This window comes from Aquila chrysaetos, chromosome 4 (genome assembly GCF_900496995.4).
Source record: "Aquila chrysaetos chrysaetos chromosome 4, bAquChr1.4, whole genome shotgun sequence".
Classification (NCBI taxonomy): Eukaryota; Metazoa; Chordata; class Aves; order Accipitriformes; family Accipitridae; genus Aquila; species Aquila chrysaetos.
The window spans coordinates 4,738,637-4,762,095 of record NC_044007.1 but is presented as its reverse complement, the minus strand read 5'-3'; the positions used below and the strand labels follow the sequence as shown (position 1 = coordinate 4,762,095).

General features: G+C 37.2%; 1 protein-coding gene across 3 annotated transcripts in view; it reads right to left on the bottom strand.

Annotated features, from left to right (window-relative positions):
* Window positions 1–23,459, bottom strand: part of AGO2 (argonaute RISC catalytic component 2) — a 74,574-nt gene that overhangs the window by 11,267 nt on the left and 39,848 nt on the right. For 2 of the 3 annotated variants that reach the window (XM_030011682.2, XM_041123056.1), the window contains exons 12-19: window positions 21,133–21,317; window positions 19,275–19,434; window positions 16,860–16,950; window positions 15,499–15,693; window positions 14,230–14,364; window positions 12,718–12,819; window positions 11,695–11,894; window positions 9,717–11,318 (exon numbers count right to left, since the gene is read on the bottom strand). In XM_030011682.2, the coding sequence (XP_029867542.1) occupies window positions 11,210–11,318; window positions 11,695–11,894; window positions 12,718–12,819; window positions 14,230–14,364; window positions 15,499–15,693; window positions 16,860–16,950; window positions 19,275–19,434; window positions 21,133–21,317 (1,177 nt within the window). In that variant the 3' untranslated portion in view covers window positions 9,717–11,209. Of the gene's footprint in view, window positions 1–9,716; window positions 11,319–11,694; window positions 11,895–12,717; window positions 12,820–14,229; window positions 14,365–15,498; window positions 15,694–16,859; window positions 16,951–19,274; window positions 19,435–21,132; window positions 21,318–23,459 lie in introns of those variants that run through there. The other variant, XM_030011679.2, reaches the window with a different exon arrangement.

Sequence of the window (23,459 nt, the reverse complement as noted above, 5' to 3'; positions counted from 1 at the left end):
ATATGTCAGTTGTAAGAAGTGGAAACGATGGCACTATCTGAAGCAAGCACAGAACTCAAGAACAGCTTTTTTTCAATGTAAATATAAGTGTTAAATTGCAATCCTCCTTCAGGCAGAGATATCCTAGCAGGGGGAGGGAGGAGAATATGTTAAAAAAAAAAAAAGTTGATATTTGAGAAAGCCTGTTTTTGGTAGACTGCCAGAGAAATGCCCGAGAGCCCAGTTTCTGTAGAGCAACAGTGACAGCCAGTGCCTAAAGAGCTCAGTCACAGTATTACAGATCTACAAGTTTCCCTTTATTTCTCAGGTGAGAAGACTTCCTTTTCTACTAGTTTAGCTTTATAGGAACATCCTACTCTCATTAAACAGTATTTTTGCATACTCTTGAGAAAAATTCTGACAAATTTATCATTTTGTTAAGGCTTAATTTAAAGTGGCATCGCCACACAGCATCATGCAAACTACTTTAGCAAGATACATACAATGTATTTAAACTACACACACCTACATGAAACCTCATCATTTGAGTAACATAAAGCGACACAATTTATGTAGTAAATTCTAAAATGGCATTGATGCATTTAAAAAAAAAAAAAAAAATCAATTGAGGGTATTTCTGTGTCTGCTTTTTGTATTACAAGTGCTACTCTTACCCAAACAGCACTACATCATTTATATATTGCAAGCACAAGACATTTTAATACAGAAGCAACACATGTACAAACTAGTCAACATACATTTAGTACCACTTGAAATGAGGCCCTTAACATCTATTTTTCTTTTTTTTCTTTCAAAAAAATAGCAAACTTTAAATCGTCATAAAAACATTTTGATTCAAGGGAACATTTACAATATGAAATTTCTGAATTGGTTTTTGGTTCTTTTTCAGTTATTTTATAAAAATAAAAAAAATTTGAAAACTATTAAACAAAAGATTAAAACCTTAACAGATGTCAGTTAAATCTGCAATGTACCAAAATTAAGGAAAAAAAAAATAATATGGATTTAATCAATACATTCTGTTTTCCATCTCACCCTCCCAAGATCAAGTTAACCACTTTGCTGCACAGAAATCTAGGACTGGATCTTTATTTATGAACTGCCTTAAATTTTGAGATTTTTGTGATTGTACAAACTAATGAAGTACTGTGGAAGCCAGTGAAATTGTGCTTATTATTTCCAGCAAAACACTGCCTTTCTATCTTTTATAAACAGTCCCACTTTCCTTTCACTAACATATGTGTGTGTATACACATACACATATATGGATATACATACACACACATATATATAAAATCTACTAAGCTTCATCAACAAACTACGGAAAACAAGCGGTAACACTCTTCAGGATAGCACATAACTTTGCCAGATACACTTCCTCATTGCACCTCATTTAAAATTTGATTTTCCCAGATACATACTTCTGAAACTTACTCCTTAATGGTTTTTTGTTTTGCTTTAATTTTGGTTTTTTTCCTCCTTTTCTTTCTCCCCTGAACAAATGCCTTACTTTCCCAAATGGTCTACTGGTAATACTTCGTTAAGGAAAAGCACATAATATCTAACCCTTCCCCCTCATGTACTCAAATTATTTCTACTGCCCAAAACCAAGTAATAAATAATTGAAAAAATGCAACAATCTCTCGGTGGGAGACATTCTGGGGATTCAACATTGATAGACAAAACACTGACAGACAGCTGAAGATCAGTTACAGATTCAAGTTGGTCAGGCAATTAGAGACATGTTATTTACTCTAAAATAAAATTACAAAATTGTCACTTGCAAATGAGATGAGCAATTTAAGGGCTCAGTCATGTTAAGTTCCATGAGAAAACATATCAGGAACAACAAAATTAGAGTCGATATAGGTTTCGGTTTTGTGGTTTGTTGGTGTTGAGTTTTTGGTTTTTGTTTTTTTTTTTTAATACCACAGAAACAGTGGGAGCACCTCACAGCTGATGCAGAATTAACTTCGGTGAAATCTGGAAACAAACTTCTTTGTACGGTATGTTATGTTGATACATGATGGGCACGATCCTACCCACAACACATGATCAAGTGTCCACTGAATGGCTGAGATTCCGGGGTGCCCACAGAGCACACACCAGATCTCCTTTGAGTCAAGTACACGGCAAAGAAAGATGTGCAATTTTACATATACTGGCATGAGTGAAGCTTCCTCTATTCATGGATTTAAAAAACAGGAAAAGCTGATAAATACAGAGTAAAGTCCACATTAAATGTATTTTTTTTTCTGACAGGAAATCTAACCTAACAAAGCAAATACAAAGAGCACCAGCCAGGGGATTAGAAACTCCCAAGCTTCCTTGCTGACCTTTTCACAATTCATCCTTGCCAAGCACGCTCAAAAAACCATAAAATGGCCAGAAAAGTTTAACTTTGTATTTCAGGGACAATTCCTAGGCTTGCCCAGGTTAGTAAATATCTGTAATACCTGTTGATGATTATAGCAGTTATTCCAGCAGGTATTTTAGTTGTGCTTAGAGACTGGGGGGGGGGGGGGGGGGGGACGACAAACAGTAAAACTAAAGCAGGCCAGTGCAACAGCACATCCGAAGCAGGGAGGAAGAGAAAATCTGTGTACTCATAACATGTAAAAATGAACAGGCGCTTTAATACAGAATTATAATGCAAATACTAGGCTCTTCAAAACAACATACGTAGGTTGGTTGGTTGAAGAGTAGCCACAGGTAGTTTTAAGATGCAAATGCTGAGGCAGTCCATGGACAAATTTAAAGCAATTACTCTTCTGAGGATATTTAGATGGGAGGAAGGGAGAAGCCAGCCTTCACCTTGTGCTGTGGGTCCACTTTCTTAGCGCTGCCACAGGCAAAATTCCCAAGACTAGCTCTCGCCAACCTCTCACACCTCCAAATGCAGCGAACACCCCTGTCCTTGCTCCAAACCAAGTCCAAAGCCCTCTGATATGGAGGGCTGAAACCAGAAGTCAACTTGAAGGAACTGCCTACCAATATTCCCCTTTTGGGGAAGGGGCTGACGGACACGTGTGGGGTGCGGGATCTGCAGGGGGCTGTGCCACAGCTCTGGCTGCACTCAGGGGCCCCTCACAGGGAAGCCAGAAGGAAAACCAAGAGAATATTATTTAACTGTCACCTTAACAAGTGCTTAATTAGCAGTTTTGCAAGAAAATGTTTCCCTTCACCTCCTTATCTCATTTCCACAAGGGATGGGGTAGCTGGCACAGCGCTGATGGCATTTCTCTTCCACGTAGGCATGACAAGCACATAACACAGGGCTTTTTCCTCACTTAAACTTCCCAATGCTCCTTTGGGTTTGCAGACCTAGTCTAGAAAGCACACAATGTTATTCTTGTCATTTTACAACGATATGCTCACAGAGAAGTGCGTTCAGCATGCCTGCACAGTGAAGCCCCTTCCAGGCCACAGCAATGGCAATAGTGTCTATGGATCTATAATACAAGATGTAGTGAAATGTTTCCTGAAAAGCAGCCATTTAGCTAGAACAAAACCCTATAAGTCATGCTTTTGGAGGGAGCTTTGTTAAATTATAATTGAGAACTGAACAAAATTTTCAGGATTTTACCCATTCAGTTATTAGTGAGCTTATTTACTCAGTCACTCACCATTGCTCAACAAGAATTGGCTTCCAGAAAGTCAAAACTTCAGCAATCCTCCCTGCCATCAATAAGCTACAGTAGTGTCTACACCCAAAGATTAAGATAATGAAATTGCAGGTAGCATATAACCCCAGCAAACTTGCTTCTGAGATGCCAACATCCGTAGCATAAAGCCCAGTTACTTTTAAATAAAAAATAAAAAAAGTCTGTAACACTGCTATGAAACCACGCGAGCATTTTGTGCTTAACAGGTAGTATTTCTGTCAGCAGAGTGGTTAATTACAAAATGAGGAAGCTTGTTTGCATTCACTGTAAACAAAATATGATGTATTAACACAGTTTTCTACAGTTTCATTTCAGGTCATTTAAAGCACCTTTAGTCTGCGTGCACTTATTTCAAGGTTGAGTTATGGCCAAGACTTTGCACGTAACTGACACTAAATACTCAAAATGTGAAGATACTCAAGTTTGGGGTTGGTTTTTGGTGTTTTGTTTTGTTTGGCTTTTTTTCCTCATTTTAAAGTTTATGATGATCTGAGCAGGGAATATAGTATTTTCACTGTTACAGTCTCATGTGAACTTATCTAAAAAATATGTTAAAAAAATATTACAATACATAATTTTTGCCTCAGATTCAAAATATATTTCAAGCACCTTCATGTCATTTTCAGCGAAAGCATGACATTTTTCGGCCAATAGCTAAAGTACAAAAACATTTTTCATTTGGAAACAACAGTATACAAACTCAGCAAGAGAAGGGACAAGTTATAGAGGGAGTCGCTGCTATCGAGTAACCCTGCACAAAAATTAACGTGCCAGGTGTGCGATTTGCCTAGCCATTTCTGATACCTCCTTAATACCTTGCATCAACACAAGCCACATCTACACCTTAGGAAGACAGAAGGAGCGACGAGCAGCTGTCCAAGATCACAGTATGGCACCGCTAATTCTCCAGCAAGAAAGAAAACAGTAAAAATACAGTTTGTTTGGGAGCATTTTGGCTGCTTAGTAGTAGGTTCACTTTAAAAATTAATTCATCTGTGGAGGAATACAGGAGGTAGCCTTTAACTGCATCTGCTTGCTAACTAAAGAGTATTACAAAACCACCTTTTGTAGTGATTTGGCCAAGCCATTACATTCATATTATCACTTCAGGCAAAGAAACAACACAGAAAAAGCAATTGGAACACACTAAATGAGATAAAACAGGACTATGTGCCACACCAAGCACACGCAAACCCCGTCCCCCATAACTCCGGATTAAAACCATCTCAGAGGAATGCATCTTTCCAGTCGTTAACCCTCAGAAACAGGAGGCAAAACTTGCTGTTTCACATCCTAACGCTAGACGACGGGGCTGGAGTTTGGGTCTCTCCTGTCCCCAAGGGTTACAGAAGCAAAAGGCAATTACTGATGGATAGGAGAGCGATGGCTTTCTCATGTGGGCAGAGGCAACACTCTTGGTTCAGAGCATTAAAACATCTACTTCATTTGACAATCCCACACCCGTGGAAGAACAGAGAGCAAGACATTGTACCTTGGATCCCAAAGCCCTATTATTCCACTAATTCTACCACACAGACCGGTTCTTCTTCATATGACACAAGAATCAGATGCTGGAAGAAGCAAGGAAAATGCATGACAGCTACAGTTGATAGTCCAGATATTACATTAATGCTGTTAGTGATCTGACAGTGATATCAAAGATTGGCATTTGAACGTTGCACAGACAACAAGCACGCTGGTAGCTTAAAAACTGTCTTTGTATCCCTACGGTGTGGGAGAAATGTGCATAGAGAAGAGAAGGAAGAAATACTTTATAAATACAGACGAACCCTAACTATTTCCACTGTAATAAAGCAACTGTGCCCTTGGATTCATACCATAATGCAAACAGAAAGTATAACAACATTTAAAATCAAAGCTCATATCTCAATACTGTAAAGTATGGCAGTATTCCTAAAAACATAAGAACAACAAGGAATGGTATCCACAGCATTTCAGTATTTGCTATACATAGCACTATTTACAGTATTTTCAAACAGCTACAGCAGATGCAATAAAGAAGTCTTACAGTAAAAAGGGGGCTTAAAAAAAAAAAAAATCAGTGCAATTACCTTGTACTTGAAGTTTTCCTTAGAAAAGACTGCATGTATGCATCAATAAGCATGTTACCAAACGTAGTATAAAAGTAAAAAAAAAAAAAAAACCACCAAACAAAAAAACCCAACAAACAAAAAAACCTACTGTCCTGCATTAGAAATTGAGAAAGCCATACTGGCAGGACAAATACACAAAAAGAGATGCTACTGTAGGAGAAGAGTATTAAAAAAAATAGGAAAAAATGTGATTTTATTACACTGGTATTGAGTGTGAAAAATACTGAGAAATTTTTTTACATTCCTTTATTTAATGTGTAAAAGATCTCTTAAAAAAAAAAAGTCCCTTATGGGTTATTTATGCCACCAGAGATGCTTACTGGATTACGTCAAGAGACGAGTACGTCCATCTAAATCTCCAAAGGTCCCAGTCCTGCATTTCTAGTACTCATAGTCTTGAATAAGCATGACCTGGAGAACCAACCTGTTCTCACTTCAAAATATCAACATTCTTCCTCAAACAGAAACAACCTGCACATACACTAAAAAAACTTAGAACAATCCACTAAATTTGGCTGGGGGGGGTGTTAATGCAGACCTTCCTCCTATCCTTGCTCTCAAATGTTAGAGATTAATTGGCATGAGAAAGATCGGGGTTTCTACAGGTGAGACGCACACGACCGCTGTATTTGAGGAATCTACTGCTGTGGTAAAGAAAACAGCACTGGCAGCAACGCGCGAAGCCCTCCAGATCACAATCTTCTATTTAATAGAAAGCCTTTGTGCACATACACCTATGACTTTAGATAAAAGCTTCAGAAGCATCTTAACTCAATTAGAAACTTCAGTCTTTTCAGAAAGTAACCTGGGCACACACAAAACCTAACCCCCCCCCACCTACCCTTCAAAAGTTTAAATTTAAAATCCTTGTGGAAACACTCTTGTCTTAGTTATAAAAATTATCTACTAACAGCTGAACATGACATGCTAAAAATGGAAAAAGGCTGCAGGAGTTATTGATAAGAGTCAGAATTAAAACTAAACCTTCGCAACCTTTTTGCTTTTACAATCAGGAAACATTGCCTGGGGGCCTGGATGAAGATCAAAAGTATTTATTACGGATTTCTTGTTTTAAGCATAAGTTTCCTGTAAGTTTTCCACGCCGGCTCCAGCAAATTAAGACACAACACCTTTCCCTAACAACTGGGGTAAACAACAAACTCGCCCAAAACCTGACAGATCTAGAAACGAGGAAATTAATATGCCAAAGCTTCTGTAACATGGAAGATCATAGATTGTAATTCGGCAAGCCAAGAAGGGTTGATGAAATATTCTAACCCAAACTAAGCCAAAATAAGGAGTTCTAATAAAAACAAGTGATCTCACTCCACACATCAGTGCACATATATATAAACTAAAAGCGTTAAGATTGCATAGGTCTATCTTGAATGCCAAACTCATATAAGGCAGAGACAAATCCACCTACTTCCAACATTTCACAATAGGATGGGTCCTCCTGAGGATCAGCTTAGCTGTTTCCTGGGTGCTAGAAGAGGTGGAGTGTACACGTTATTCTATTCAGCCACTGGAGCAGAAATTTCCAAAACCAAGCAAACCTAATTATTCCATTATATTTTTGTACATTAAAAAAAAAAAAAGACAACTTTTAAGTATTTTGTGTTTGCTGATACTATTTTTCACCTCCCAACAGGAGCATTTCGCACTTGCTGCTGCTGGTTTTTGGGGGGTTGCCACAGAACCACATGCTTTCTGGAGATGTCCGGTCCAGCACCCTGCCCAAAGCAGGTCCAGCAAGCCGAGACCACGTGGGGACCTGTCCAGCCAAGTTTGAGCCTCTCCGAGGACAGAGATTCTACAACCAGTTTCAATCTTTGAATATTTTTGTTTCAATAGTGTTACCATTTCCATAAAAAAAAAAAAAAAAAAACAACCTCACAGAAAACTAAAGCATAGCAGGCACCTCATTAATATCTGTTCATCTCTTAAGCACACTCCTTTAAAACAAAAGAAATACTGCAGTACTGGCAGTGGTCAGTTTGTCCATCACACTGCTCATGCCCGCAATGCGAATAAGATATTTTTGTCACTGGGGTGCAATTACTATCAGTTTTCAGACTGCTAAGCACCAGGACCACCTGCACCGATGGCTAAATTCAAGGAAAAGGTCATTGCCAGAAGCATAACGGAGAGTGAGAGGAAGGGATGAGGTCCTGCCCAGTGCTCTTCTGCAATGAGAGTCACACAACTCCTTTGCACAAGCTCAAAAAAGAAAAAACCAACTGCTAGAGGGTAATGCACATTCGGTTATTGCTGACCTGAGCTGCATAGTGACTTAGTGGTTATAACCGTCTACCTCAACTGTGACTTCAACAGCAGGAATGCGTGTGAGATAGAGACATCTTGAGCTTTGTGTTTACCTGAGATATCGCTGTTCTTACAAAACACATGGGATGTAAGGGGGAAAAAAAAAAAAAAAAAAAAAAAAGAAAAGACTAGGGTTTTAGGTGTTCATGGTGGGTTTTTTTTGACAGGACATTTTTGAATACATAGTTTATATTAAAAATATTCCCAGAAAGATAGCTGCTGGATTTATAGCATGCTGTACATTTCAAAGTATATACTTAATATTTTTTAGAAAAATGCTTTAAATTATTCACTAATTCACCACTTGTGGGGGTGGGAGGGAAGGGGAAAGGAGGGAGAAATCAAGCCATAAAGGATTAGCAGTATTAGAGGCTTAAAAAGACCTGTAAAAGGCAAAAATGTCCCTAGCCTGAAATGCATATAACCATCCCAAGTTCTTCATGCTCAGGGAAGGAAAGCTACACAAAATTTCTGTTCATTCCAACAGGATACACAGACAACAGCTACGCTCAGATGAAAGGTCTACCTAATACTCCTCACAAAAAGGAGCTGCAATGACTATTGCAGCCCAAAGAATACATCCTAAACAGGATGCAGTGAAGTCCCACAGTCTGCTTCAAAAGGAAGATTTGAGGTCAAGACAGATTCCACCCTCCTCGCCCCGTATGACCACCTGTGTAAGTAATTTATTCCAGATCTGCACAGAGAGGAAAGAGGAGGATGAATTTCACATCCAAGAAGTCTCTGCATAACGAACGGCAAATAAACTAAATGGCATCTGAAAATGGGTGATCTTTTTCCCATTTGTTAAGAATAATTCACATAAAAAAATATTTCTCATGGAATACTCTGCCAAATTAAAATCTTCACTGAAATATGAAACCTCTCAAGCAAACACACAGAGAAGTGCAACATACCCATCATGGAAAGGTTTTGCAGTTTAACGGTACTTTAGGGAATGTATATACAACCTGGCTGGAACACAGAAAGGCAGACAATGCAACCTGGAATTTGCTTTCTGTTATACCAGCATAATCTAAAATCTGCATTTACGTAACTATGACCAAGAAGGAAAATCTGACCCAGCAGCCTAACCACCAAATTAGAATAATACAAATACAATTAATGTATTAATAGGTTTTACATTGTTATTTCACCTAAACAACACTGACAACCAACACACTGCTACAAGGTGAAGATCTGAACTTGCACAAAGTTATGTACCTAAAACTCTTGATGCAGCAAAGGTTGGGCACTTTCTAGCTTATTCAACAGCAACCGGTTATAGTCTATCCTCTATATGGCACAGACCTCTGTATTGGTTAAAGCTACTCGCCCATCTCTGTGGCTAGAGGTAAATATATTCAAAACAGTGACTGAGCATCTGCTAAGAGAAAAGGGAAAAGACAAAGCAAAAAATCAGTGGAAGAGAATGAAATTTTTAAAACCTGCCTCTTAGCATGTTATTTCAGTTATCCTATGAAAAAATAAACAAAACCAAGTCAGCATAAACAAATTTCCTGGGCTTTTTCCATTTTCTTCTAAACCTGCTTGTGGCATCATAATTAGTGCAATGGTTTACATATGTATTATGGTTTTTTATGAACCCAGTGTGCAAACTAACAGAAGCGTTTGTCTAATAATTATCAGTTTTAATTAATGCTTCTCCTAAGAGAATGGCAAAACTCTCACATTTACTATGGACCATATGCATAATGAAGAGAGTTTCACCTCCCTTCATAAGTAAACTTCAGTTTCCTAAGATTTATCTTTACTGCATAGATTCTCTGACTTTTGTCTAAATTACAAACAGCGAGCCACTCTCCTCTATTAGAGCTCCTGCTTCACCAATATTCAACATATAAATAAAATACAATTGTTTTGTGCTTGAACGAACGTAGAATGTTGGTCTTGTGTGCGTCTCTGAACTGCACAGGTAACACCTGCTATGTTGTGTGCACGCTTAAAAAGCCTTTCTACAAACTGCAAGCTATACAATATACACTGTATGTATCTCTGAACTGTCACAAAGTCAGTTGCATATTTTTTGCATTTGAATAGTAATGTCCCCACAATAAGGTTTTAATTTCTAAATCCAAAGCATTCTTGATATGTTAACAGAAGTATAATGAGCACTCCTTAGTAAATAAAAATAAATAATAGCATCTAGTCTATCACATTAATACTGTGAAACATATATAAAACTTACATTAACTCAAACAGTGAAAAAGGATTGTACTGTATTTATCACCACAGACCCGTATTCTTTAGAGACTTTGGAAAGTAAGTGTCACAGTCCTGTATGACAAATTCTAAAGTTAGCTGTCAGTATGATTTAAAAAAAATTCTTTACAATTTTTTTTTTTAAATGGCACATTTTCTTTTGCCAATCTAACTGGACCTATTAAAAGCTTAGGTACAAGTTCATTCTCTTAAAATTCTTTAGTCTATGAAAAACATTTTCAAATGCAGCACAATAAAAAACATTCAAGAACAAGCTTCAGAAAATACATTTGCCCTTAGACACACAGAGAATAATCTTTGTAAGACAGTTGAAAACCAGAATTTTGTCATTCTTTTGAAAATAAGAATTTTGTAAATGCATCTAGAATAATCAAGGCTTCATAAACAGTCAAAAAATGCTTTGCTTTCCTTTGTATTAAAAGCTAATTCACAGCGTTTTAGCCCATCAAACTTTAGTATTAAATAGGTCTTTCCAATTTATTAAAAGCAATTCAACGAATAGCAAACTGAATGAGGAGTTTTGTGGGTTGGGTTGTTGTGGATTTTTTTTTTTTCCCTAAGCCCTGAGATCACAGCTCTTGATTTAATTATAAAATATGGGTCTGTTTTATACCAAGCAGCTTAGAGATTTTTGGCAAACCACATTTCCAACAATAGTGGGGGTTGGTACAAGAATGCAGTTCATAATCAAGTCTGAAATTCTGGACGGAAGGCTTTCTTGCAAATGGGAAAGAAAAAAAATCAAGATGCATCACTCATTGCTGGCTGTCACTGTAGCTTGGGCAACTGTTGGTCTAAGTGCAGCTGGTCTCATGTGAATCCAACTCTGTATTGTACTGAGTTGCTAAACATTAAAACATGTCAAGCAAAGTACATAGTGCGCAATGTGTCCTGATGAACTTGAACTGCTTTAGCAAGTGCTTGATGATCTCTGCCATTACTCTGACCGGAAGTGTGGCTTCCTTCAGCACTGAAAGAGAAGGGAGGTTGGGGAGGGGGGGGCGGGGAAGAAAAAAAAGAAAAAAAAAGAAGAAGTTGGGGAGGAAGAGAAACCCTATTTAATCTGCCTCTCCTTGCATATAATGTTTTCATATCATTTGTTTCTTCTGAACAGAACAGTCAAAAGTTAATTATCCTTAAAACACCACTGAAGTTCTGAAACAGAAAAAAAAGCACAGAAGCATACAGGAACATCTTCTGGTTTTTTTCCACAATATAATTCAGTGGTAAGACCAAATTTACCCTCAAACTGCTAACTGAGGGTACTACTGACCTCAGAATTAACAAGCCTACTTCCTTCCTGCTTTCTTTCAAATTCTGTAATAACGCAAAACTATGCAACTCACCTATCGTGTTCTTTATCCACCAGATGATACCTGGCTCTGAAGGCAACCAGGTGCGCGTAATATGCTGGTGCTGGGATGGAAACGGAACGAGTACAGCGTACATATGTATGACACAGCTGGTAGGTAAGAATCTGCAGTTCATCTGAAGAGAAACGATTGTCATCCCAGAGGACATGGTAATGAGAAGGTCTGCTTGTTCCCTGAAGGCAGATCACACAGGACGTCAGCATTTCAAAAATATCTCTTTAAATTTCCACCTCTGCAGGTGAACTGTAGTATAACCGGATGCTTCCACAGAAATCATGTGAGCAATTCTACATACTTCAGCAAATTTTTCCTTTAAAAAGGCAAACAACCTCTCTCCTTGCTCCCCATATAACTAATCCCTTTGCATTTTTGGATAGGACTGCATTTTCTAGAATTTCATCCCACTTACTGAAATTAAATGATCTTATTGAAATGCACTTTCATCTTGTGAAACTTAGATCTGACCAAAAGCCATCATATAAAGTAGCTTTAGGCAAAACATTAATAGCTAACAGCAAATCTAACTTGTGCCCCTGTTGAATATGCTTTTTTTGAGAGTATTAAATTTTGACTTTCAGTACTGTTGTTAATAGCTTCTGTTTCTGACTCGGAAGAAGAAATCACAAGAAAATGTGGAACTACAATAGTGCTACCTAAAGTTATTTGTTGTTTCCTAGGAACTGGATGCACATTTCAAGAGAATTTAATGCAAGAGGCAGCTATATAAAATAGTCCAACTACCTTGCTACCATCCAAAGCAGTACACAGACAGGAGAGAAGCACAATAAACTGAACACCCAGGGTGTGCTTCGTAACCGCTTAGTTTCATTATTTCTTTTAGATTTTAACAACAGAAGAGCACTGTGGATGGCACAGATGAAAAGCCAAAATACAGAGATGGAAGTTGTACCATTTGTCTCCTGGGCAAAGAATGTGGGGAAATACCAACAGCCAGTGTTATCTTTGAAAGTTACCATCCCACACAAAATGCTGTACCTGAATACCAGCATGACTACACAGGTAAAAGTCAAACTCTGATGGATGGGTGATTTTTGTGTCCACTGTGGTACCAGCTGGAATGTTTCCACTTTTTCCAACCTGTGTGAACAGAAAACGCATATATAGTAAGGCACACACAAAGTTTCTTCTTTTCAGCTGTATAGAAAGGAAAAAAACACAAGAAAAAAAAATATCTGTAAAAAGCAGTAAGTCAAGAAAGAATGAGCAAAACTGAAATTTTGTTAAAACTGAAAATCTGCAGCATCTTTACAACGGAGGAAAAAAAGACAAGCTGCAAAATCTTCTTAGAATTTACCTACAAAGATTAACTTTTCTGATTAATGTAAAAAGAATTTCCTGCAACTGATTTGTCAAATTCTTTTCACCTTCCCATTCCAGGGCAGGTTATTCCTCTATAACTTTTCTTGCTTATACATGAAAGAGGACAATCCATAGTTGTAAGACAGGCCTCTTCTTCCCTCAAGAACACTTTCCTTCAAAGCAGAACTTAAAAATACTCTTTACTTTAAAGCAATTTAACAACTGTAATCATAGCATGTTATCAATATAAAAACCACCTTCCTGTCAGCATTAGAAGTTATTAATTATTACCTTGAAACCTAGTGGGCTTCAAATGCTCATACAGAGAAGCCTGACAGAAGGAAAAAGAACATGAAAAACCCTATCTGTGAACAGAGGTTAGGAACTCTTCATTTACAGCAATGACTCCATCCTAGACTTGGGGAGTCTCCTCTCCACCCAGAAACATGGATCAAATATTTCAACATGTACTTCACATACATACAATAACAACTATGAAACACTCATAAACAATTTGAGATGTTCAGTACTACAAATAATGTGTTGTGACATTTGATATGCCCAAACTGAACTCCACCTAAGACACTAGACACCTAAGAAAACTTAAAAGTGGTGTTAACAGAAAATAAAGTATTCTTGAAGCGTAGGGTTCACCTTACCTAACAATTTCAGTGTCTACTGTGCAGACGTCTACATCTCAGCTGGTAACCCAAGAGTCACTCTGTAGTCAATGGCAACCAAACTAGTGAACTTCCTAGCACTAGGATCAGATGAAAGGTGTCTTAAAGTGTGTTCGGAATACTAAACAGATCTCCATTTACAACAAAGAGTGCCTGAGGTAACTGTTCCAGATGTAGACATCTACATTATAAACCCTACACTACTCCGACCAATCTCAACCCTTGAGGATCTTGAGACAGTAAAAAAAACTGAGAAGAAGCCTGAAAACTTTGATGAACTTAAAAAAGGATGGAGAGACTTGTTGAAAGGCACATCCTGCTGACGTTTCATAAAAGCTTCTTGCCAGCTTATTATATGGGACAGACAATGAAGGTTTTCCTTTCCAGGCAGAAAGATCTCACCCACTATGTTATAGTTCTTCAAAGAAGACTTACTGCTTAAATAAGCAGTAAGTAACAGGTAACTTGGCTGCCTGCTAGATACTTGCCAGTCACAACTAGAACATACCCGTTCATTTTTATCTGTACAGAAGAGTCTGGTGTGATGCCTTTTCTGCACAACTATAAATGTAATTCCAGGCTGGTAATCCTTTTCTAGTTTAATGCATGCTTCTCTGATAGCCAGCAATTCATGATGGAGAACCTGAATCATAAACATAAAGATGTATGATAAGTATGAAAGATAAATAAGAGTAACCTGTAAGATAGCTATCACGTTCCTTCTTGCATTGTCAAGAATAATGAGATGTCAAAGCATGCATGATCAAACCTTAATTTCTTCACTTAATGAGAACAAATTAGATCACCAGTTTCCTGAGCCAGGCAAGAGCTGGTTCCATATTTTTCAGCTCCAAGCATGAGGCTTGGACTAATAAGCTGTATGTCAAAGTCTTTTTAACTGTCAAATACAAATGAACATTTAATTAGGCTGTTGAGTATACAACAGCCTAATTATTTTTCAAACTAGTACAAGGGATAAAATCCAGAATTACTCAACTGCATGCTCTTTCCCAGCTTTGTGAAGTCTCATGCAGGACTACAGGCATCAATAAAAACTGAGAGAGAGGGAAGTACGATAAACCAAAAAGCAATGATTTAGGATGTGGGTTAATTATAAATTAAAAATTCAGTGAAAAACAGTGATAAATGGGAAAAAATATCAAAAGTTCATACAAAGATTATTTTATTAATTCAAGTTTACTAAGTGACCTTTACTCCCTTCCCCTTGGATTCTGAGAAGTTGACTAAATTCTGTGTCTTAATTTACATATAATAATACTGGAAAGGAAAGCGTATGTAAGTGTCTTTAAAATATATAGAAAAATATTTCATAAAATATAGTACTTGTAAGCAAACAAAATAAATACAAGGAAGTATTTGTTGAATTTTATGGGGAATAAAGTCAAAGTGACAGTGTGAAAAAACAGCATTTATTAATCCTGGTTAAAAAAAAGCAGGAAAATTAGCTTACACTTAGTTTTTTTTTTATTGTCCAAGTTCTATGGGATACAGTTTGACTAATTTATCTTGGATTGGTCACAGATGTTGAACATACTCAGGTGCTAAAACTATACTTTATAATTTTGCAACAGGAATATTTTAAAGGGGAAAAGTATTAAATATGAAAACACTTTCCCTGCTCTGTTTGGTTAGAATCTAACAAATTTGTTGAGGGAAGATTTGTTGAGGGTATACTTCTTTTCATAACTCCAACTACATAACACTACATTACTACCAGAAAACTACATAATTAAAATCTCGAAAAGAAAAATATAACCTGTTGAAACTGCCCCTCAGAAACACCATCTCTGTAGAAGATTATACGAGTTGGTTTAAATCTAGTTGATTTGTAGAACTGAATAAGCAACTCCCTGACCATGGCAGCCAAATCTTGGATGATTTCTTGGCGGTGCTGCTGGACCCGAACAGTGGCACAGTATCGATTAGGATGAGCATCCATACTTCCTACAACCTGTTGGAAAAAATGCTTAGTATCAAACCAACCTTAAAAGCACTTTAATAAAGGTATTTCATCGAGATAACTGCACTATCTTTTTAACAGTATCTTGTAAACTAAGGGGTTGACCTAGCAAAGATGTAGTCAAAATCATAAAGTGCTTGGAAGACCTTTGAGTTTAGTCTACCTGTGGCAACATACCCTGCTTAAAAGAGAAAACTTATTTTAAAAGACTAATTTCCTATTTGTACCTACATACAGTTAAAAACCAAATACAATTTGGAGCAGTGATACCATGAAACCATAGATTTAGTTAGGAATGCAGCATAGGAATTTGAACTCTTGAAGACCAAGTCCCTCTCTGGCACACTGTGGATGAATCCATAAAATTGAAATGGTGAGGCACCACAGAAATATCCACACCAAAGAGACACTGCTAGACAAGGGAAGGGATTTTTCTGTTTATGAAACATCAAAATTCATATATTGTAAAAGTGGCATGGGACTTAAAAAATAATCAGACAAAAAAAAATCAGAATTCCATATGTCAAATATCACAACTAAGCACATCTCCACCTGGTCTTCCCTGGAAACACGTGTGTAACATTTTAAAACAGGTATTTGTTTATTTAGCACCACAGGCTAAGATACAGAACATACTGTCACCAAAGATCTTCATTATTAAATAAGCCAGAGCAGCCATTACAGGTGTTTGACATAACACAAGTCAAAGGCCATTCCCTGTATTTAAGGAGTACATTTCCAAGAGATTACTGCATTTTGTGTTGTCAGTAAGCTTGACTCCCCCAAAACCACAGCTGAGCTAGCTTAGTTCCCTATCAGTAACGGATAGATTCTTACCATTTTTAACTGCTGAAAAAGCAGATTTAAACATGCACCAGCTCATTACAGGTTGCTGACAAATATCAGGTAATAGAAGAGCTCCTCTGTGTATTAATAGCAGCTCAGGCATTTTACAAGCTAATACACACATTTAAGTAATTAGTATCAGAGCAAGCTCTCCAAAGTTTCATTAGATTCCTGCACAAAAATTATTATAATAATACTATAATTAGGCAATCAGGAGAAATGGACCACAAAAGAATTGAAAGTAATAAAATGCATTAGAGTTGAGCAGCAGGAGAGAGCAGGGGTTAAAGATCATTATACAATTTACTTACTGCAGCAATGGAAGGTTTTTTTCCATCTCCAGCTGGCGGATGAGTTACATCTGCACCAAGGAATATGACAGGCTGTTGAAATACTGGTGGTCTGATAAAGAGAAAGCAAGTTTGTAAAAGCAGCAAGGCTTACACTTAATAAAGTGCATTATAACTCAGGTAAATAGCACTTTATACTCTTGCAGCAAATTAGTCAACAATTTGCACTTGATCAGAGTTGGTCACTCGTACTGTGACAGTAATTAGAAGTTCTGATTAGGGTTCTCATACTAAATACTTAGGCATATTTTTAAAGCATAACCAATTGTTGCTTTTCATTAAAAGTGAGTAAAAAAAAAACCACCAAGCTTTTTTTTTTTTTTTTTTTTAACTTGGAGAATTGCAGCCTTTATTAATTAAACCATAGAAAAGAATAATAGTTGATTCCTTAGCAACAAATGGCACCTGAGAAAATTAAACAACCGTGCTCATATACAGATGCTACAATTTCATTTCTGAACAAAAAACTAGCGTTGGTAAGGAAATACAAAAATTGTGGATATCATAGGTTTGTTTTTTGTTTTTTTTTAAACTATGCTTCAAAGTTTTAAACAAACCTTTAAGTTAAGATATTGATCCCCTGCATCAAGAGTGGAACACCAAAACACTACGTTGGAAGTTTTAAGCTTCAACTCTATTCCTCAATAAAACAATTTTAAATAGGAAGTCTTAGACAATCAGAATTTTTTGGAGTTTATGTGGGTGTGTGGGGGAATGGTTATGTAGACAGATTCAGCTGTTTTCAGACCTTCTCTGAAAAGGAATTTGAAGGTAATTATAACAATGTAACTTACAATGCAATCGTACAAATAAAAAGCTGTTCTATTCCCATCCCCTCAACCAACAGAAAATAATAATTAAAGAGTCTGTTTTAAATACCCCAAACCTGCACTTTTCCAGAACACCTAGGTGTGTGTAGTTGTGCCATACTTTTCCACCCCTTAACTCCATTTTCATGGATGCATAGTTTATTGGAATAACGAGCAGAATTCAACTTTCTGGCCACACTGTTGTCAACACATGCCACTTAACAGAGACTTTACGTTTATGAATCCAGCATATAACTACTTATATGGTGTGTGTGTTTGTTTTGTTTCCACAGCAGTATCTTAAACTCCTTTTTGAAAAACAAAAACAAAACCGAAAAAACAACAACAAAAAAACCACTGTGCCTTTTTGAAATGCATGCTCTGTAATACAATGATTTTTTAGTTGCTTTAATAGGAGTCTCCAACAAGCACATTACCCAGGCTGGGTATATTTAGTTCAATAAACAGAATTTAACAAGATAGACAAAATATATATCCCTTCTGATAATGTGTTCTTTTTTTCCCTCCCTAACTACTTGCTGGATTATTTTTCAGCAGCTGCCTTCTGACTAGCCTAAATACAAAAGTGAAAATTTCCTTATCTGTGCAAAACAGAATGTTGACTTCTTTGAAACAGGCTCCCAAGAACGATGTAGCAGGTTATTCCCTGAGCTCTCTCCACAACTTGAAAAGCAATGATTGTAAAAACACCATCTTTTTAGTGACTTACAAACCTAGTTGTTCATTTTGATTAAAGTAACTTTATATATCTTTATGCTAGCCTTCTCTAGCCTGCACAGGTAAGACAAAACAAGCTGTATTTTGTTCATTCTTCGATTAGAATTTCTTATTACTGATTTGTCAATAAAATTCACGAAAAGTTTCAATTTAAGAACATTTGTTTTAAGATGATACACAAACCAAATTTAGTCTTTTACAGCACGGTCTCTCCTTTTTTACAAATAACAAGATACTTATTTCACTCCCATTCACCTATATGCAGGACTTCAGTGACATGTCAGAACTCCACAGTATCAAAGTAACTTGACAGAATACAGTCACAGTATAACTAAGACTTATCAATGTAATACTAATAAGAAATTGCAAGGTAAACTGGATCTGGAAACCAATTAAGAGTTTTCTGCTCCCAGCTTTTGGTTTTTTAAATGCCTATGTCAGTTAAGACATACCCTCAACAAAACGAAGAATCTTGACCACAATTAAATGATAAAGGAAAAGGCACTACTATTCAAGATGGTCTCTGTTTCTGAAAACTCACAAGACAATAAAGTATTTTAAACTTTTCATTCAAATGAAAGTTGTATACTTCAATGGTCAGATTGCAATAACAATATTTTTATTATAAATTTCAACTGGAACAAGTATTCCTCTCCAGTCTTTGTAACTTAACTTGCAGGACTATCCATTAGAAGCCAAAAGATAGCTCATCTGAAGAGTCGCTTATACTACCCTGCTATGACTACAAATAAAAGCACCGAGTTATCTTAATATGACACACATTCTCTTTACAATACAATACCCTCTTCCTCTCTGAAAGGTGGCTTACCTTCCCTGTGGCAGTAAAATATTATTTACGCCTCCTAATTTGACATTTATTTTTAAGCAAAGGTTAGACAGAGTTTGCGGTGTTGTTCTTTGCACATTTTTCATCTGAACACACTGTGTAGCCATTCCCAGCACAGTGTCGCCAACACGCTTCACTTCCGCTGCAAAACAAAGAAAAAACAAAATATTTGCATATTGTAAATCAAACAATGTAGGCGACGTTAATTCAGTGACAATTAACTACACTTAAGAGTTTTAGCAGAGTGGTCATTAAGCTTAAAGAAACAAGAAAAAACCTAAAGCCCAAGCCCAACTCCAGCCTCCAATAAACCTCCTCCCAGTTCTGTACCGTTCCACCTGCCAACTGCGCAGTAACTGGGTACTAAATGTAACTAAAAGGCACTGTTGGCTTATTTTGACCAAGATTTTTTTTAAAAAATTACACTAATTGTAAATTTTAGAATTAGTGTTTTATCATCAGCATGGAAAAACTTTTGGCTAATAAAATAGGTAATGTGGATAATATTAGGATGATGAGCACTTGTTTCATTATTAAACACTGGACTAGTAACGCAAACTTAATAGTAATGTGTTGAGTAATATTCAGCCAACCAGTTTATCAGTCCATCACTGCAAGTTAATCACTTGCATAAAAAGTGGCCAGTTTAGCAAAGGATGGCCCATAAAAACTCCAAAACAAACTCGTTAAGACCTGTACTATTCAAAAGGTTAAAACAAATCCTATTGTTACCAGTGAAATTGAGACTTAAAGGCTTGAAGAGAGCCATACTCTTACACTCAGGAAGAGAAGAAATTCAGGCTCCAAGACAGGGTCAGAGAAGATGAAACCCCCCCTTTGGCAACAGGAGAGGGAAAGGGGCTTTTTGAGGAGCAGGGTGAGAAGAGCAGAAAAGACAAGACAAGAGTATGGAAGAGTGTAGGGAGAAAATAAAGAGAGATGATTAGAGGGGGCAGAAAGAACTATAATTAAAGATAATGACAAGGAAAGCAGATGAGAGTGGTACCACATCCTCTCAGTGGTTAAGTAAAGAGTCCCCTTTTAATGCCAAGCAGGAAAGTGAAAATGTCATTTTGCACTGAATTTGTACTGAACAAATTAGAGACGAGCCAATTCCTTCGCAAGGCTGAATTCAAGGGGGGAAAAAAGGTACTATTTTGTTAAGATTCCTTTTTTAATCTCTCTTTTTATCTTATAGGAGATAATTTGGGGAAGAGAAAGTTAGGAAATTATTTTCTGCTGTATTAAATTGGTGAGAGTGAGGGATGGGATAAAACAAATCTGCAGCTGCTTGGTAGATCTGAGCCACTAGAGAAGAGAGAGTTCATGAAGCTATGGGAGAAAAATAGTGGCTGGTGCTGCAATTAGGCAAGGTAAGTGAAAAAAGGAAGAAAGGAGGATAGGAAAATGAACAGTCTTGCCTATAGGAAGAGCTAGTTAGAACCAAAACGCATGGTTACATGGTTCTTGAGGTCGTTACTTCTTCAATCACTTGGAATTTTTAGCAAATAAATTACAGTAAGAATATTTTAATCCACTGCATATCAATTTCATCAATTTCACAAAAGCCCTGGTTTAGCTTTCTCACTCACAAACTGGATCTCAAATGCAACCAACAGGAAGAATGTGGAAAAGCAAATTAAAAGCATAGACAAAAATAAGGAAAAGAATATAAAATATCACACAGCACAAGAAGAAGAATAAAAATAATTTATAGCCCATTTCCTAAATGGAATTTATATAGTTAAACCAGAATCAAACTTCTCTCATTCAGATACTTCACAAAAAATACATGAAATTGTGACTGAAACACACATGCTCATGATTTGCACTTACTGACCATAGACTGGCGTTTTTCCTGGCAAAATTACTACAACAAGCTGCAGCCCAGTGTAAGTGTTCTTGAGATGTCTGAACATGGGCTCCACACTGTCAGCTCCCTGCGCGTATTTACAGAAGCACGGCTGCCCCTGGATTGGCATTCCTGCATCTCTGGAAATTTTCCTCAGTTGTTCTGTAAAGGACCTAAAGGATGCAAATAGATTAGATTCTCACGTAGCAAAATCCATCTTGATTTTCGTTCTAATTTTTAATGTAACAATCCTGTTAAACTTGCAGAGTTGCGCTGTCCTAAAACCTAGGAATTTACCCCAAATGCATCTTGAATTGACTGCGCCTATGTAGTCACTGAAGGAAAGACGGGAAGATGAGGAAATACACTGTATAAATAACACCATTACTAAAAACTTCATTTCCAAAGCAAATTCCACCTTATTTGACATTTCTACAAGATACAGTATAAGCTACTTTTTGCAAAAACACTGCAACGATGATATTTTGGATAGCCCGCTCTACCATACTTCCATGTGGTGTCACAGTGCAGACTTATTGTCCTGGTTTCAGTTGGAATACAGTTAATTTTCTTCTTAGGAGCTGGTATAGTGTTGCGTTTTGGATTTAGGATGAGAATAATGTTGATAACACACTGATGGTTTAGGTGTTGCTAAGCAGTGTTTACACTAAATCAAGGACTTTTCAGCTTTCTATACTGCCCTGCCAGTGGAGGCTGGGAGTGCAAAAGAAACTGGGAGGAGACAGAGCAGGGACAGCTGATGCTAACGACCCAAAGGGCTACTCCATACCATATTATGTCATGCCCAGTATATAAACTGGGGGAAGTTGGCTGGGGGTACTGCAGCCCAGGGATCTACTGGACATCAGCCAGCAGGTGGTGAGCAACTGTATTGTATGTCCCTTGTTTTGTATATTCTAATAGTAGGAGTAGTAGTATTTTCCCTTCCTTTTCTGTCCTATTAAACTGTCTTTATCTAACTGACATAAATGCTGACAAAGCCCCTCTTGTTATTTTGGAGTGGATGCCCCCACAGGTGTCTAAAAAGTTGCTTGTCTTCAAAGGGTGCCAGATAATAGAGTCTTACCCACTGAGAGGGTGTGAAGATTTAGTTTCTTCCAAACCTATTGTTAACTTTTATGAATCATAACAGTCTGTGAGCTTCAGCCCTGCAGCTTGTGGCTTCTTGCAGAATATAGGCACATTAAGCATTTTCCCTGGCAAAACAGGCACTCACCACTATAAGCAGAAAGAGTCAGTGGCAGAACATGCAAGTCTAAAACTGCAGAGGTTTTAAGCCTTTAGAAGTCCATCTCTAAGTGTGGTGTCTAAGAGGAAAGTTTCTCTCCCTGTTCTGGAGAGGTAAAGCAGAGTGATTTTGAAGACTTTCAGGGATTTTGAAGGTGTTTACTCTGACAGATCTACAGTAGCCAAGTTCCAACTTGCTCAACAAGATGTAACAAGAGGCAACAAGATTCAACTGGATGCAGCCATATTCCTAGTATGAAGGAATCTCCTTTCACGGTAAGGAAAAACAATAAGCCATCAGATAATATTATTTTGGCTCATTATGTTGAAGACTTCTGCCTCTCTCTCAGAGCTGACTAACTTTTCCTATGCAGCATTTCCACTAGAAGCAACAGTGTGGAAGGGAAAATTCTCTGGCAGCATAGTTCCTGCCATGTACCTGGAAAGAACAAGTCCCTAGCCTTACACAATGGGAAGAAAAGCAAAAGGTAAGACTCCCACTGTTCGCTCACAACTTGTTAGGGAAAAATTCCCGAGCTATTTGGCAAATTATCTAAAGGAACACTGTTATGGCAATACCATTACTATGAAAAATTGCTGTCTTGCATTCACCTTACAAAGGGCAGCTGAGTCACCTGCTAGGGCAGCTGTAAGAGCTGCACTTGCCCATGCATGAAGGGAAAGCAAATGCACGCAAAAGAAGGAATTAAGACAATCCATCTACACAAGCATGCACACTTTCCCTGATCTGAGAATGATAGCTATCACTTTAAACAATAGTCTTTTCAACAATCATGTTCCATCTAAATTTGAAAGTTTCATTCAAATGCTCAAAGTCAACAAAACAACTAGCCCTATTCATCTTGCAAATACAGCAACTTGCACATGATGGTAACTCCAGAGGGTAGAAAGTTTTAGACAGAAGTTGGATTGCTTTTTTTAAATTTTCCTTTTAAATAAGTTCTGCACAAATAAATCTATTCTGTATAACCAGGAAAAGAACCCAAGATGACATACATGTTAGCTTTCACTCTTGACAAAGAGTGATAAACACCCATCAATTACCT